Source organism: Oncorhynchus gorbuscha, linkage group LG01, assembly GCF_021184085.1.
Source record: "Oncorhynchus gorbuscha isolate QuinsamMale2020 ecotype Even-year linkage group LG01, OgorEven_v1.0, whole genome shotgun sequence".
NCBI classification, from domain to species: domain Eukaryota; kingdom Metazoa; phylum Chordata; class Actinopteri; order Salmoniformes; family Salmonidae; genus Oncorhynchus; species Oncorhynchus gorbuscha.
In genome coordinates this window covers 88,637,605-88,650,432 of record NC_060173.1, presented here as the reverse complement: position 1 = coordinate 88,650,432, position 12,828 = coordinate 88,637,605, and the positions used below count along the sequence as shown (strand labels likewise).

At 50.1% G+C, this 12,828-nt stretch overlaps 1 protein-coding gene across 1 annotated transcript in view; it reads left to right on the top strand.

Annotated features, from left to right (window-relative positions):
* Positions 1–9,128: 9,128 nt before the first annotated feature.
* Positions 9,129–12,828, top strand: part of LOC124045530 — a 5,298-nt gene continuing 1,598 nt past the window's right edge. Inside the window, exons 1-2 of the mRNA XM_046364881.1 lie at positions 9,129–9,548; positions 9,662–9,913. Of these exons, the coding sequence (XP_046220837.1) occupies positions 9,470–9,548; positions 9,662–9,913 (331 nt within the window). The 5' untranslated portion in view covers positions 9,129–9,469. The remainder of the gene's footprint in view (positions 9,549–9,661; positions 9,914–12,828) is intronic.

The following is a 12,828-nucleotide window of genomic DNA, read 5'->3' as shown; positions in this document are numbered from 1 at the left end:
GGGCACTATCGTGTTGAACGCTGAGCTGTAGTCAATGAATAGCATTCTCACATAGGTGTTCCTTCTGTCCAGGTGGGAAAGGGCAGTGTGGAGTGCAATAGAGATTGCATCATCTGTGGATCAGTTAGGGCGGTATACAAATTGGAGTCGGTCTAGGGTTTCTGGGTGTTGATGTGAGCCATGACCACCAGCCTTTCAAAGCAGGTTACCTTAGTGTTCTTGGGCACAGGCACTATGGTGGTCTGCTTAAAACATGTTGGTATTACAGGGAGAGGTTGAAAATGTCAGTGAAGACACTTGCCAGTTGGTCAACTTATGCTCACAGTACATGTCCTGGTAATCCGTCTGGCCCTTGTGAATGTTAACTTGTTTAAAGGTCTTACTCACATCAGCTGTGGAGAGCGTGATCACACAGTCTTCCGGAACAGCTGGATCTCTCATGCGTGTTTCAGTGTTTGCTTCGAAGCGAGGATAAAAGTCGTTTAGCTCGTCTGGTAGGCTCGTGTCACTGGGCAGTTCTCGGCTGTGCTTCTCTTTTTGTAGTCTGTAATGGTTTGCAAGCCCTGCCACATCCGACTAGATTCAGAGCCGGTGAAGTAAAATTCGATCTCAGTCCGCTTTGCCCTTTTATGTTTCGTCGGCGGGCATAGCGGGATTTCTAAAAAGCTTTCAGGTTAGAGTCCTGCTAATTGAAAGCGGCAGCTCTAGCCTTTAGCTCAGTGCGGATGTTCCCTGTAATCCATGGCTTCTGGTTGGGGTATGTACATACGGTCACTGTGGGGACGACGTCAACGATGCACTTACTGATTAAGCCAATGACTGATGTGGTGTACTCATCAATGCCATTCCAGTCTGTGCTAGCAAAACAGTACTGTAGTTTGTCTGACCACTTTTCTATTCTAGTCACTGCTGCTTGCTGCTTTAATTTTTGCTTTAAGAAGGAATCAGGAGGATAGATTTATAGGCAGATTTGCCAATTGGAGGGCGAGGCAGAGCTTTGTATGCGTCTCTGTGTGTGGTGTAAAGGTGGTCCAGAGCATTTTTCCCTCTGGTTGCACATTTAACATGCTGATAGAAATTTGGTAAAACGGATTTAAGTTTCCCTGCGTTAAAAGTCCCCGACTGCTAGGAGTGCCACCTCTGGGTGAGCGTTTTTGTTTTGTTTGCTTATGGTGGAATACAGCTCATTCAACTACGGAAATATAGATGGTGGTAGATAGTGTGGTCTACAGCTTGTTATGAGATACTCTTCCTCAGGCAAGCAATAGCTTGAGACTTCCTTAGATATCATGCACCAGCTGTTATTTACAAAAATACATAGTCCGCCACACTTCGTCTTACCAGACGCTGCTGTTCTGCCCTGCCGTTACAGCGTTTAACCAGCCATGACTCCGTGAAGCATAAGATATTCTAGTTTTGAATGTCCCGTTGGTAGTTTAATTTTCTGTGTAGGTCATCTATTTTAATCTCCAAAGATTGCATGTTTACTAGCAGAATGGAAGGAAGTGGAGGTTTATTCGATCGCCTACGAATTCCTTTTTCTCCGCCTCCTCTTCACGCAAATCACTGGGATCTGGGCCTGTTCCAGAGAAAGCAGCATGTTGTTCACGTCAGGCTCGTTCAAGGAAAAAAGGATTCTGCCAGTCTGTGGTGAGTAATCGCAGTCCTGATGTCCAGAAATGATTTGCGGTCATATGAGACGGTAGAGGCAACATTATTTACAAGATAAGCCAAAAAATAAGTTACAAATAACACAAATAAACAAACAGAAGAATTGGTTGTGTGTGCACATGTGTATGGGGTATGATACCGCAACATTTTATAGACCCCCAGCTGTCTAATAAGAGGGTTACAAAAACACAGCCCCTTGGTTAGTGTGAGATCGAGTTCACACGTAAACAACACTGCAGCCTAAACTGGATGGACTGAGGCCGGGTGTATGTAAGTCTCCAGGAATAGTATTATTTGTTGCCAGGAGGTGAATGCTGATTTTAGGTGATTCCAGGTCATAGATTAGCAACCGTAGTTTGTCGGTGTTAGTAAGAGCAGGAATTTTACTGCAGTAGAAACCCTTTATTTTTTGGATTGAAAAAACGCTTTCAGTGTAAAGTTAAACCACTGAAACGAGATATAAATCAATTATCTTTTCACATACTACTTTAAAAAATATATATATTCTTTGAGAACTAACAATCACCAAAATAAAAGCTAGACTGTCAGGGGAATAGAAAATTCCCAAAACAAATCATTTAACAGTATTGATTTTGTTATTAAGTTCGGGCAAAATAACAGAGCATTAGCCATGGCAAAATGCACAGAATTGCAGGAAATTCTTTAAAACTGTATAAATGTTTCTCGGCTCAATGGAGAAATTTGGGGAATTGCAGGAATTTTGCTTAAAAATGCCACGCCCACCCCCTTTTTTTATCCAGAAAAAAACCTGTTAAGAGGAAAGCAAACATTTTGATTGGATGAATCTTCCTTCCTGATTAGAAGGAATATTAGACTGATTATACCACATACATTGAGTTGTACGTGGGTGCCAACTGTCCCAATCAGTTCCATTCACTCCCATTCAATGGGAGGTCCCTCTTCCTTATGCCGGTATACTTCCTCAAGATTCTTAGGAATGATGACATCACAGTCTAATCTCTCTTGGTACCATCCCACGTTGTTGTTGTTGAAATGAGGTTATCTAGACTCCGAACAAGGTCTTACTGTCTCCCAGATGAGGTGTATTAACTGTCTCTGTCTCGGACAAACCCCCTGTGACTCCCCTCTGATGCCCTGTAATCCCACTGCACGTCAACTCCTCCTACCTCTTTAGACCAGTGTGGGTGGGGAAAGCCCCTGTGACTCCCCTCTGATGCCCTGTAATCCCACTGCACGTCAACTCCTATCTCTTTAGACCAGTGTGGGTGGGGAAAGCCCCTGTGACTCCCCTCTGATGCCCTGTAATCCCACTGCACGTCAACTCCTACCTCTTTAGACCAGTGTGGGTGGGGAAAGCCCCTGTGACTCCCCTCTGATGCCCTGTAATCCCACTGCACGTCAACTCCTCCCTCTTTAGACCAGTGTGGGTGGGGAAAGCCCCTGTGACTCCCCTCTGATGCCCTGTAATCCCACTGCACGTCAACTCCTACCTCTTTAGACCAGTGTGGGTGGGGAAAGCCCCTGATGATGGTCCCAGCTCTAAAATGGTTGTGAATAGACCTGGATAAGGACTACAACGTTCCAAACCTCTGTTACCTTCTCTATGAATGATAAAGAACAACGAGCAACGAACAGTCAACAAGAGTTAACGTTCAACACTGGTGATCTCGCTGATTCCATGCAGTGATGATTTTGTTACTCATTTTATAGCTTAAGCCAGTATAGCTACAGTAGATTTGTCATTGTTTCGGGGGGAACCTGCCTCAGCCACCACAGATGGGTAGCAGTTACCTGAATTATTGTTTTGTGCCGAAACACTGTCCACATGGCAGCTATCAGTGCAGGATGATTTGTGCCTCAATGGCTGCCCAGTTGTCCTGGGGTAAAGAGCTCAGGGCATTAGAGTGAGTGGGGCTATGCAGGCCATTGTAGTCACCATGTATCAGCACAATGGTCCTGCCAATTATTTCAACCAAAAGCCTGGGACAGTGATGGATACTTTGGCTCCCTATCTGACCTGATAAGATCAGATACGTAGCAATATAGAATCGCTACACTTTGCCCTCTGATTGGCTAGGTGGATTTCCGGCCATGTTGGCAATGGCGGTTTCAAGACAATTACATTGGAACTAATGAGCTTAACTTTGGCAAAAAAAATCCTCCCAAAACCAAAGGTTTCTCTATACTTTAGACGCAGTTGATGGCCTGTAGATAGGCTGGTGTTTGTACTACAACAAAGAGCGATTGCGTGCAACAGTAAGTGCTACGGTAAGTTCATTATCTCGGGATCACTGTCTGTCCACCCGCTGAACTCTTTATTCCCATGTTGAAGATGAATTGAACATCATTAACCTACAGTACATTGTCTACTACGGTGTAACCTTTAACCGTTAACCCGGAGTCTAATGGATGTACTGATTCCTCATGAATATACAGTAGCTCACCACCTTGTTTGGAATTTCAGGTCCTTTTCTGAACTGGTTAGGAGAAATAATTATGAGAACATATAGAACTACCATTTTGGTCCGTGTCACAACAGGATCCATATCCACAAGGTGAAGTGAAGGGTGAAAGCTCCCAGCTTTGCGCACACAGAGCATTTTGTCTTCCGCCTCTCAGCCCATCATCTCCTAGACCACTTGTTCCATAATCACTCCCATGTCTGACTGTGTGTGTGTCTGAGACTTGTGGCTGTACATGCATGTGTCTATGTAGCCTACGTGATGTACGCTGAGTGTGCAAAACATTAAGAACACCTTCCTAATATTGAGTTGCACCCCACATTTTGCCCGTGAAACAGCCACAATATTTCAGGGCATGGACTCTACAAGGTGTCAAAGCATTCCACAGGGATGCTGGCCTATGTTGACTCCAATGCTTCTAACAGTTGTGTCAAATTTGCTGGATGTCCTTTTGGGTGGTGGACCATTCTTGATACACACAGGAAACTGTTGTGTGAAAAACCCTGCAGCGTTGCAGTTCTTGCCTACTACCATACCCCGTTCAAAGGCACTTCAATATTTTGTCTTGCCCATTTGAACCCTATGAATGGCACACACACAATCTATATCTCAATTGTCTTTAGGCTTAAAAATCCTTCTTGAACCTGTCTCCTCCCGTTCATCTACACTGATTGAAGTGGATTTAACAAGTGACATCAATAAGGGGATCAGAGCTTTCACCTGGATTCACCTGGTCACTGGACCATGCTGTGCCCATGTTATGGAAAGAGCAGGTGTTTTTAATGTTTTTAATGTGTAGCCTGTACAATATGAGGACCAGTAGGACCTACCCAGGTTGTGTATTATTCATGTATGCGGTATCACTGGAATCTATCCTGCTTGACCTTAGCTAAGGTGAGGTTCCTTCAATTTAGACTCCGGCCGCACAGTACCTAATTCCCTGATGATGATTTATTTTAAACACTCTAAATCCTAAATGGAGGATTTCATTGGGCCGTGAACAAACATGACTCGACCAGCCTCTTTGACACAACTACAAATGATTGAGGAGTTTGCTAAAGCACAACCAGATCTGGCTATGTCATTATGGTTAAACTCAGTGTTTCCTAGTCCATGTCTAATGGCCCTATGAACTATGATTGATTAAAGCAGCACTGACCTGATCAAATCACAAACCTGAACATTATCAGGTAAAGATTAGAGAGCTAGCAATCTGTTACTTCTACTAAGACTGAAAATATAGGCCTCAGCCAGTTCCAGCCTTGAGTAGAGTTTCATTTTGACCAGGACTGTCTGGTACCTTGCACTTACAGCCGTCGCTCTCTGCGGATGGCCTCTCTTCCCTCCCCCCTTTCCCATCTCTCTCTGCGGATGGCCTCTCTTCCCTCCCCCTTTCCCATCTCTCTCTGCGGATGGCCTCTCTTCCCTCCCCCATTCACCATCTCTCTCTGCGGAGGGCCTCTTCCCTCCCCATTTCCCATCTCTCTCTGCGGATGGCCTCTCTTCCCTCCCCCCTTTCCCATCTCTCTCTGCGGATGGCCTCTCCTCCCTCCCCATTTCCCATCTCTCTCTGCGGATGGCCTCTCTTCCCTCCCCCTTTCCCATTTCTCTCTGCGGATGGCCTCTCTTCCCTCCCCATTTCCCATCTCTCTCTGCGGGTGGCCTCTCTTCCCTCCCCTTTCCCATCTCTCTCTGCGGATGGCCTCTTCCCTCCCCCTTTCCCATCTCTCTCTGCGGATGGCTTCTTCCCTCCCCCTTTCCCATCTCTCTCTGCGGATGGCCTCTTCCCTCCCCCCTTTCCCATCTCGCTCTGCGGATGGCCTCTTCCCCTCCCCTTTTTCCATCTCTCTCTGCGGAGGGCCTCTTCCCTCCCCATTTCCCATCTCTCTCTGCGGATTGCCTCTCTTCCCTCCCCCATTTCCCATCTCTCTCTGCGGATTGCCTCTCTTCCCTCCCCCCTTTCCCATCTCTCTCTGCGGATGGCCTCTCTTCCCTCCCCATTTCCCATCTCTCTCTGCGGGTGGCCTCTCTTCCCTCCCCATTTCCCATCTCTCTCTGCGGGTGGTCTCTCTTCCCTTCCCATTTCCCATCTCTCTCTGCGGATGGCCTCTCTTCCCTCCCCCATTCACCATCTCTCTCTGCGGATGGCCTCTTCCCTCCCCCCTTTCCCATCTCTCTCTGCGGATGGCCTCTCTTCTCTCCCCCCTTGCCCATCTCTCTCTGCGGATGGCCTCTCTTCCCTCCCCATTTCCCATCTCTCTCTGCGGATGGCCTCTCTTCCCTCCCCTTTCCCATTTCTCTCTGCGGATGGCCTCTCTTCCCTCCCCATTTCCCATCTCTCTCTGCGGATGGCCTCTCTTTCCTCCCCCTTTCCCATCTCTCTCTGCGGATGGCCTCCCCCCTTCCCATCTCTCTCTGCGGATGGCCTCTCTTCCCTCCCCCTTTCTCATCTCTCTGCGGTTGGCTCTTCCCTCTTCCCCCTCCGGATGGCCCTTCCCTCCCCCTTTCCCTCTCTCTGCGGATGGCCCCTTCCCTCCCCCCTTTCCCATCTCGCTCTGCGGATGGCCTCTTCCCTCCCCATTTCCCATCTCTCTGCGTATGGCCTCTCTTCCCTCCCCCTTTCCCATCTCTCTCTGCGGATGGCCTCTCTTCCCTCCCCCCTTTCCCATCTCTCTCTGCGGATGGCCTCTCTTCCCTCCCCATTTCCCATCTCTCTCTGCGGATGGCCTCTCTTCCCTCCCCCCTTTCCCATCTCTCTCTGCGGATGGCCTCTCCTCCCTCCCCATTTCCCATCTCTCTCTGCGGATGGCGTCTCTTCCCTCCCCCTTTCCCATCTCTCTCTGCAGATGGCCTCTCCTCCCTCCCCATTTCCCAACTCTCTCTGCGGATGGCCTCTCTTCCCTCCCCATTTCCCATCTCTCTCTGCGGATGGCCTCTCTTCCCTCCCCCCTTTCCCATCTCTCTCTGCGGATGGCCTCTCCTCCCTCCCCATTTCCCATCTCTCTCTGCGGATGGCCTACTTCCCTCCCCCCTTTCCCATTTCTCTCTGCGGATGGCCTCTCTTCCCTCCCCATTTCCCATCTCTCTCTGCGGATGGCCTCTTCCCTCCCCATTTCCCATCTCTCTCTGCGGATGGCCTCTCTTCCCTCCCCCTTTTCCCCATCTCTCTCTGCGGATGGCCTCTCTTTCCTCCCCCTTTCCCATCTCTCTCTGCGGATGGCCTCCCCCCCTTTCCCATCTCTCTGCGGATGGCCTCTCTTCCCTCCCCTTTCTCATCTCTCTGCGGTTGGCCTCTCTTCCCTCCCCCTTTCCCATCTCTCTCTGCGGATGGCCTCTTCCCTCCCCCTTTCCCATCTCTCTCTGCGGATGGCCTCTTCCCTCCCCCCTTTCCCATCTCTCTCTGCGGATGGCCCCTTCCCTCCCCACTCTCTCTGCGGATGGCCTCTCTTCCCTCCCCCATTTCCCATCTCTCTGCGGATGGCCTCTCTTCCCTCCCCTTTCCCATCTCTCTCTGCGGATGGCCTCTCCTCCCTCCCCATTTCCCATCTCTCTCTGCGGATGGCCTCTCTTCCCTCCCCATTTCCCATCTCTCTCTGCGGAGGGCCTCTCTTCCCTCCCCCCTTTCCCATCTCTCTCTGCGGATGGCCTCTCCTCCCTCCCCATTTCCCATCTCTCTCTGCGGATGGCCTCTCTTCCCTCCACCCTTTCCCATTTCTCTCTGCGGATGGCCTCTCTTCCCTCCCCATTTCCCATCTCTCTCTGCGGATGGCCTCTCTTTCCTCCCCCTTTCCCATTTCTCTCTGCGGATGGCCTCTCTTCCCTCCACCCTTTCCCATTTCTCTCTGCGGATGGCCTCTCTTCCCTCCCCATTTCCCATCTCTCTCTGCGGATGGCCTCTCTTTCCTCCCCCTTTCCCATTTCTCTCTGCGGATGGCCTGTCTTCCCTCCCCCTTTCTCATCTCTCTGCGGTTGGCCTCTCTTCCCTCCCCTTTCCCATCTCTCTCTGCGGATGGCCTCTTCCCTCCCCTTTCCCATCTCTCTCTGCGGATGGCCTCTTCCCTCCCCCTTTCCCATCTCTCTCTGCGGATGGCCTCTTCCCTCCCCCCTTTCCCATCTCTCTCTGCGGATGGCCTCTCTTCCCTCCCCCTTTTCCATCTCTCTCTGCGGGTGGCCTCTCTTCCTCCCCATTTCCCATCTCTCTCTGCGGATGGCCTCTCTTCCCTCCCCATTTCCCATCTCTCTCTGTGGGTGGCCTCTCTTCCCTCCCCCATTCACCATCTCTCTCTGCGGATGGCCTCTCTTCCCTCCGCCTTTCCCATCTCTCTCTGCGGATGGCCTCTTCCCTCCCCCCTTTCCCATCTCTCTCTGCGGATGGCCTACTTCCCTCCCCCTTTTCCATCTCTCTCTGCGGATGGCCTCTCTTCCCTCCCCATTTCCCATCTCTCTCTGCGGATGGCCTCTCTTCCCTCCCCATTTCCCATCTCTCTCTGCGGGTGGCCTCTCTTCCCTCCCCCATTCACCATCTCTCTCTGCGGATGGCCTCTCTTCCCTCCCCATTTCCCATCTCTCTCTGCGGGTGGCCTCTCTTCCCTCCCCCATTCACCATCTCTCTCTGCGGATGGCCTCTCTTCCCTCCCCATTTCCCATCTCTCTCTGCGGGTGGCCTCTCTTCCCTCCCCCATTCACCATCTCTCTCTGCGGATGGCCTCTCTTCCCTCCGCCTTTTCCATCTCTCTCTGCGGATGGCCTCTCTTCCCTCCCCCTTTCCCATCTCTCTCTGCGGATGGCCTCTTCCCTCCTCCCTTTCCCATCTCTCTCTCTGCGGAGGGCCTCTTCCCTCCCCCCTTTCCCATCTCTCTCTGCGGATGGCCTCTCTTCCCTCCCCCTTTCCCATCTCTCTCTCGTCCACGTTTCCCTCGCACTAAGCACCAATCCCAGTATTACACCAGTAACGTCTTAACAAGCTGCTCTAAAGGGCTTAGCCAACAAGATTAGGGAGCAAAAAAAAATCTCTTTCAATGGGCCATCTGCCTACCTGTGGCCGCGAGCTGTTCTTCAGCACCACACCTTCTTCAGCTCACGGGGGAAAGGAGGCCATCACTTTATTTTTCCTGGCCACTGTGCTTCTACACCTTCATTGCTTTCTGTTTAGGGTTTTAGGCTGGGTTTCTGTGCAGCACTTTGAGATATCAGCTGATGTAAGAAGGGCTTTATAAATAAATGTGATTTGACTTTATCTAATCACTTCATAATTATTGGTGAGGGACTTGCTGTATTTTGAACTATGCAATCTCGTAAGGAGGGACTAATACCATTTTTCAACCCCTCTGAATTAAAACTACTACGGATTTAAGATGTCGGACTCTTTATTGAAATTTATTTTGTGTACACTTCCGTTCATTTTAGCGTTCGCACTTTTGGGAATAAGAACAGGTATGTATTTATGTAGGTAGGTAGGACTAATAAATAATCTATCTACACATCAATCTACTGCAATTTCAGATGGAGTTGTTGTCCAATGTTATCTGTTTAATGTTTTACCACAGATGCTGCATCTGGAGAAGGACCTATTCTTCCTGATGGACAGGATCTTTATTTCAAAACAGTTGGCATTTCACCCATTCTATCAGTTCCTCAAAGCATAGTTCATTCACCTGTCCTCAAGGTTTCAAACAAGGACCATGGAGCTACCCACCGGCAGAAGCGCAATGTCCTTTTCCCCAGCGGGGTCAAACTCTGCGGGCAGGAGAGTGTGCAACAAGCCATCGCAAATCATCTCAGCTACTTTCACCTTCGAGGTGAGTTATTAAGATTGCTGGGTTATGGCATAATATTCACTACATTACAACCACCACTCACTGACCTGTATGGATAATGCTGGAGATAGAAGTAGCCCGTAAGCACAGATCTGGAATCAGTTTACCCTTCCCAAATTGTAACCTCGACCGTTGGGGGGAGAAAGACAACGACCTTAAGATAAGTGTCTAGGCTTAACTTCACACTTTATACGATAGGCTCTATGCTGTATAGTGCTGTGTGCTTATCCTTTTTATATGCATGGTTGTGTGTGTCTCTTGCCTCTAGCCAGGGATTTAAATGTGGGCAGTTGCAACACAAGCCAGCGGTGGGAGAGGCCAACACATACTGTAACATCTATGGGCCGACGTGAGTTCTCGGTCCTCCCAGTCCCTCAGTTCCAAGTCTTTGGTCTTATAATGGCATTTAGAACAATCATTATTTAACCCTCCCGTCGCTCCTCTTATCAAAGACCTTCACCTGATGGAGTAGTGCTTGAAGTGCTGCAGATATCATGACATCTGTTGGAGGATTGGTGCTTGCCCACAGACCTATGGCCAGTTGTGCATTTACCTCCAGATTCGCTTGGGCTACTGACTGTAGGTATTAGCTGATCCCAGATCTACACATGTGGCACCTTCTGGCAACCCTTACCCAGACTTTAGAGTAGGTCTATATCCTTTACTCACCCAGCCCTAGAAACGTGAGGTGTGTTTCAACTGCATTGAGAAATTTGGGTCTCAACCTATATGCCCTCTCCAGCATCAGATATTCAGCAACATCTGCTCTACTTTAGATTAATTTCCTGGCGATCAGTAAGTCACTCTGTAAGTCAAGATAAGCCCATTTAGAGCACCTGTACTGCACTTGGAGAGACAGGGAGGGAGAGAGAGAGTGACTCCTGAGATGGATGTTGGGCGTGAGAAGACCGGTTAAAAGTCTAACGCTCAGAACATGTGTCCAGCCACTCAGGAGAGAGAGACAGAGGCTTAAGGTTCTGAGAGGGAGGAGCTTTGAAGAATCTGTGGGCCTGTTAGTGGCTCATCTGTGATGAGTGTACAGGACAGCTCTGCATGTGACTCCAGTCTGGTGGGCTACTGAGACACTGACCTGGCTGGACCTGACCTGGACCTGGACCGGACCTGGCTGGACCGGACCTGGCTGGACCGGACCTGGCTGGACCTGACCTGACCTGGCTGGACCTGACCTGGCTGGACCTGACCTGGCTGGACCTGACCTGGCTGGACCTGACCTGGCTGGACCTGACCTGGCCTGGACCTGGCTGGATCTGACCTGGCTGGACCTGACCTGACCTGGCTGGACCTGACCTGGCTGGACCTGACCTGGCTGGACCTGACCTGACCTGGCTTGGCTGGACCTGACCTGGCCTGGACCTGGCTGGATTGGACCTGGCTGGATCTGACCTGGCTGGACCTGACCTAACTGGACCTGACCTGACTGGACCTGACCTGGACGGACCTGACCTGGCTGGACCTGACCTGGCCTGGCTGGACCTGACCTGGCCTGGCCTAACCTGACTGGACCTGACCTGGCTGGACCTGACCTCACCTGGACCTGGCTGGATCTGACCTGACTGGACCTGGCTAGACCTGACCTGACTGGACCTGGCTGGACCTGACCTGACTGGACCTGGACCTGACTGGACCTGGCTGGACCTGACCTGACTGGACCTGCCTGGACCTGACCTGACTGGACCTGGCTGGGCCTGACCTGGCTAGACCTGGACCTGACTGGACCTGGCTAGACCTGACCTGACTGGACCTGGCTAGACCTGACCTGACTGGACCTGGCTAGACCTGACCTGACTGGACCTGACTAGACCTGACCTGACTGGACCTGGCTAGACCGGACCTGGCTGGACCTGACCGGACCTGACCTGACTGGACCTGGCTAGACCTGACCTGACTGGACCTGGCTAGACCTGACCTGACTGGACCTGGCTAGACCGGACCTGGCTGGACCTGACCTGACTGGACCTGACTGGACCTGGCTAGACCTGACCTGACTGGACCTGGCTAAACCTGACCTGACTGGACCTGGCTAGACCTGACCTGACTGGACCTGGCTAGACCTGACCTGACTGGACCTGGCTAGACCGGACCTGGCTGGACCTGACCTGACTGGACCTGACTGGACCTGGCTAGACCTGACCTGACTGGACCTGGCTAAACCTGACCTGACTGGACCTGGCTAAACCTGACCTGACTGGACCTGGCTAGACCTGACCTGACTGGACTCCATTAGAGGGTTGCTAGTCCTTGAGTTTCCCGAGGAATAGTAAAGCTATTCCAGGACCTTCTCTATACTGTCCTTTATGAAAATGTATATATATATATATTTTTACTTGAATGAGATTGGTTAAATTTGGAAATCAAGACGTTAATTTCAGCCCAGCACTTACTAAAGCACCTGATTTAAACATCTGCTCATGAAGACCTTCTTCCAGATGGGCTGGAACAAATCCCTTCCCGGTGCTCTTTAGACCAGGGCCGTGGTTGGGGATTGTCTAGATAGGTGAGCACAATGGTTGTTGAGATGGTACTGTATTATGTAGGTGCAGGGTCCCATGTAGATGCAGTTGATAAAGTTGAATTGAGAGGAGAACAGTTTATTTTTTAAATTTAGTTTATTTAACCTTTATTTAACCAGGTAGGCTAGTTGAGAACAAGTTCTCATTTGCAACTGCAACCTGGCCAAGATAAAGCATAGCAGTGTGAACAGACAACACAGAGTTACACATGGAGTAAACAATTAACAAGTCAATAACACAGTAGAAAAAAATGTGTCTATATACATTGTGTGCAAAAGGCATGAGGAGGTAGGCGAATAATTACAATTTTACCGATTAACACTGGAGTGATAAATGATCAGATGGTCATGTGCAAGTAGATATACT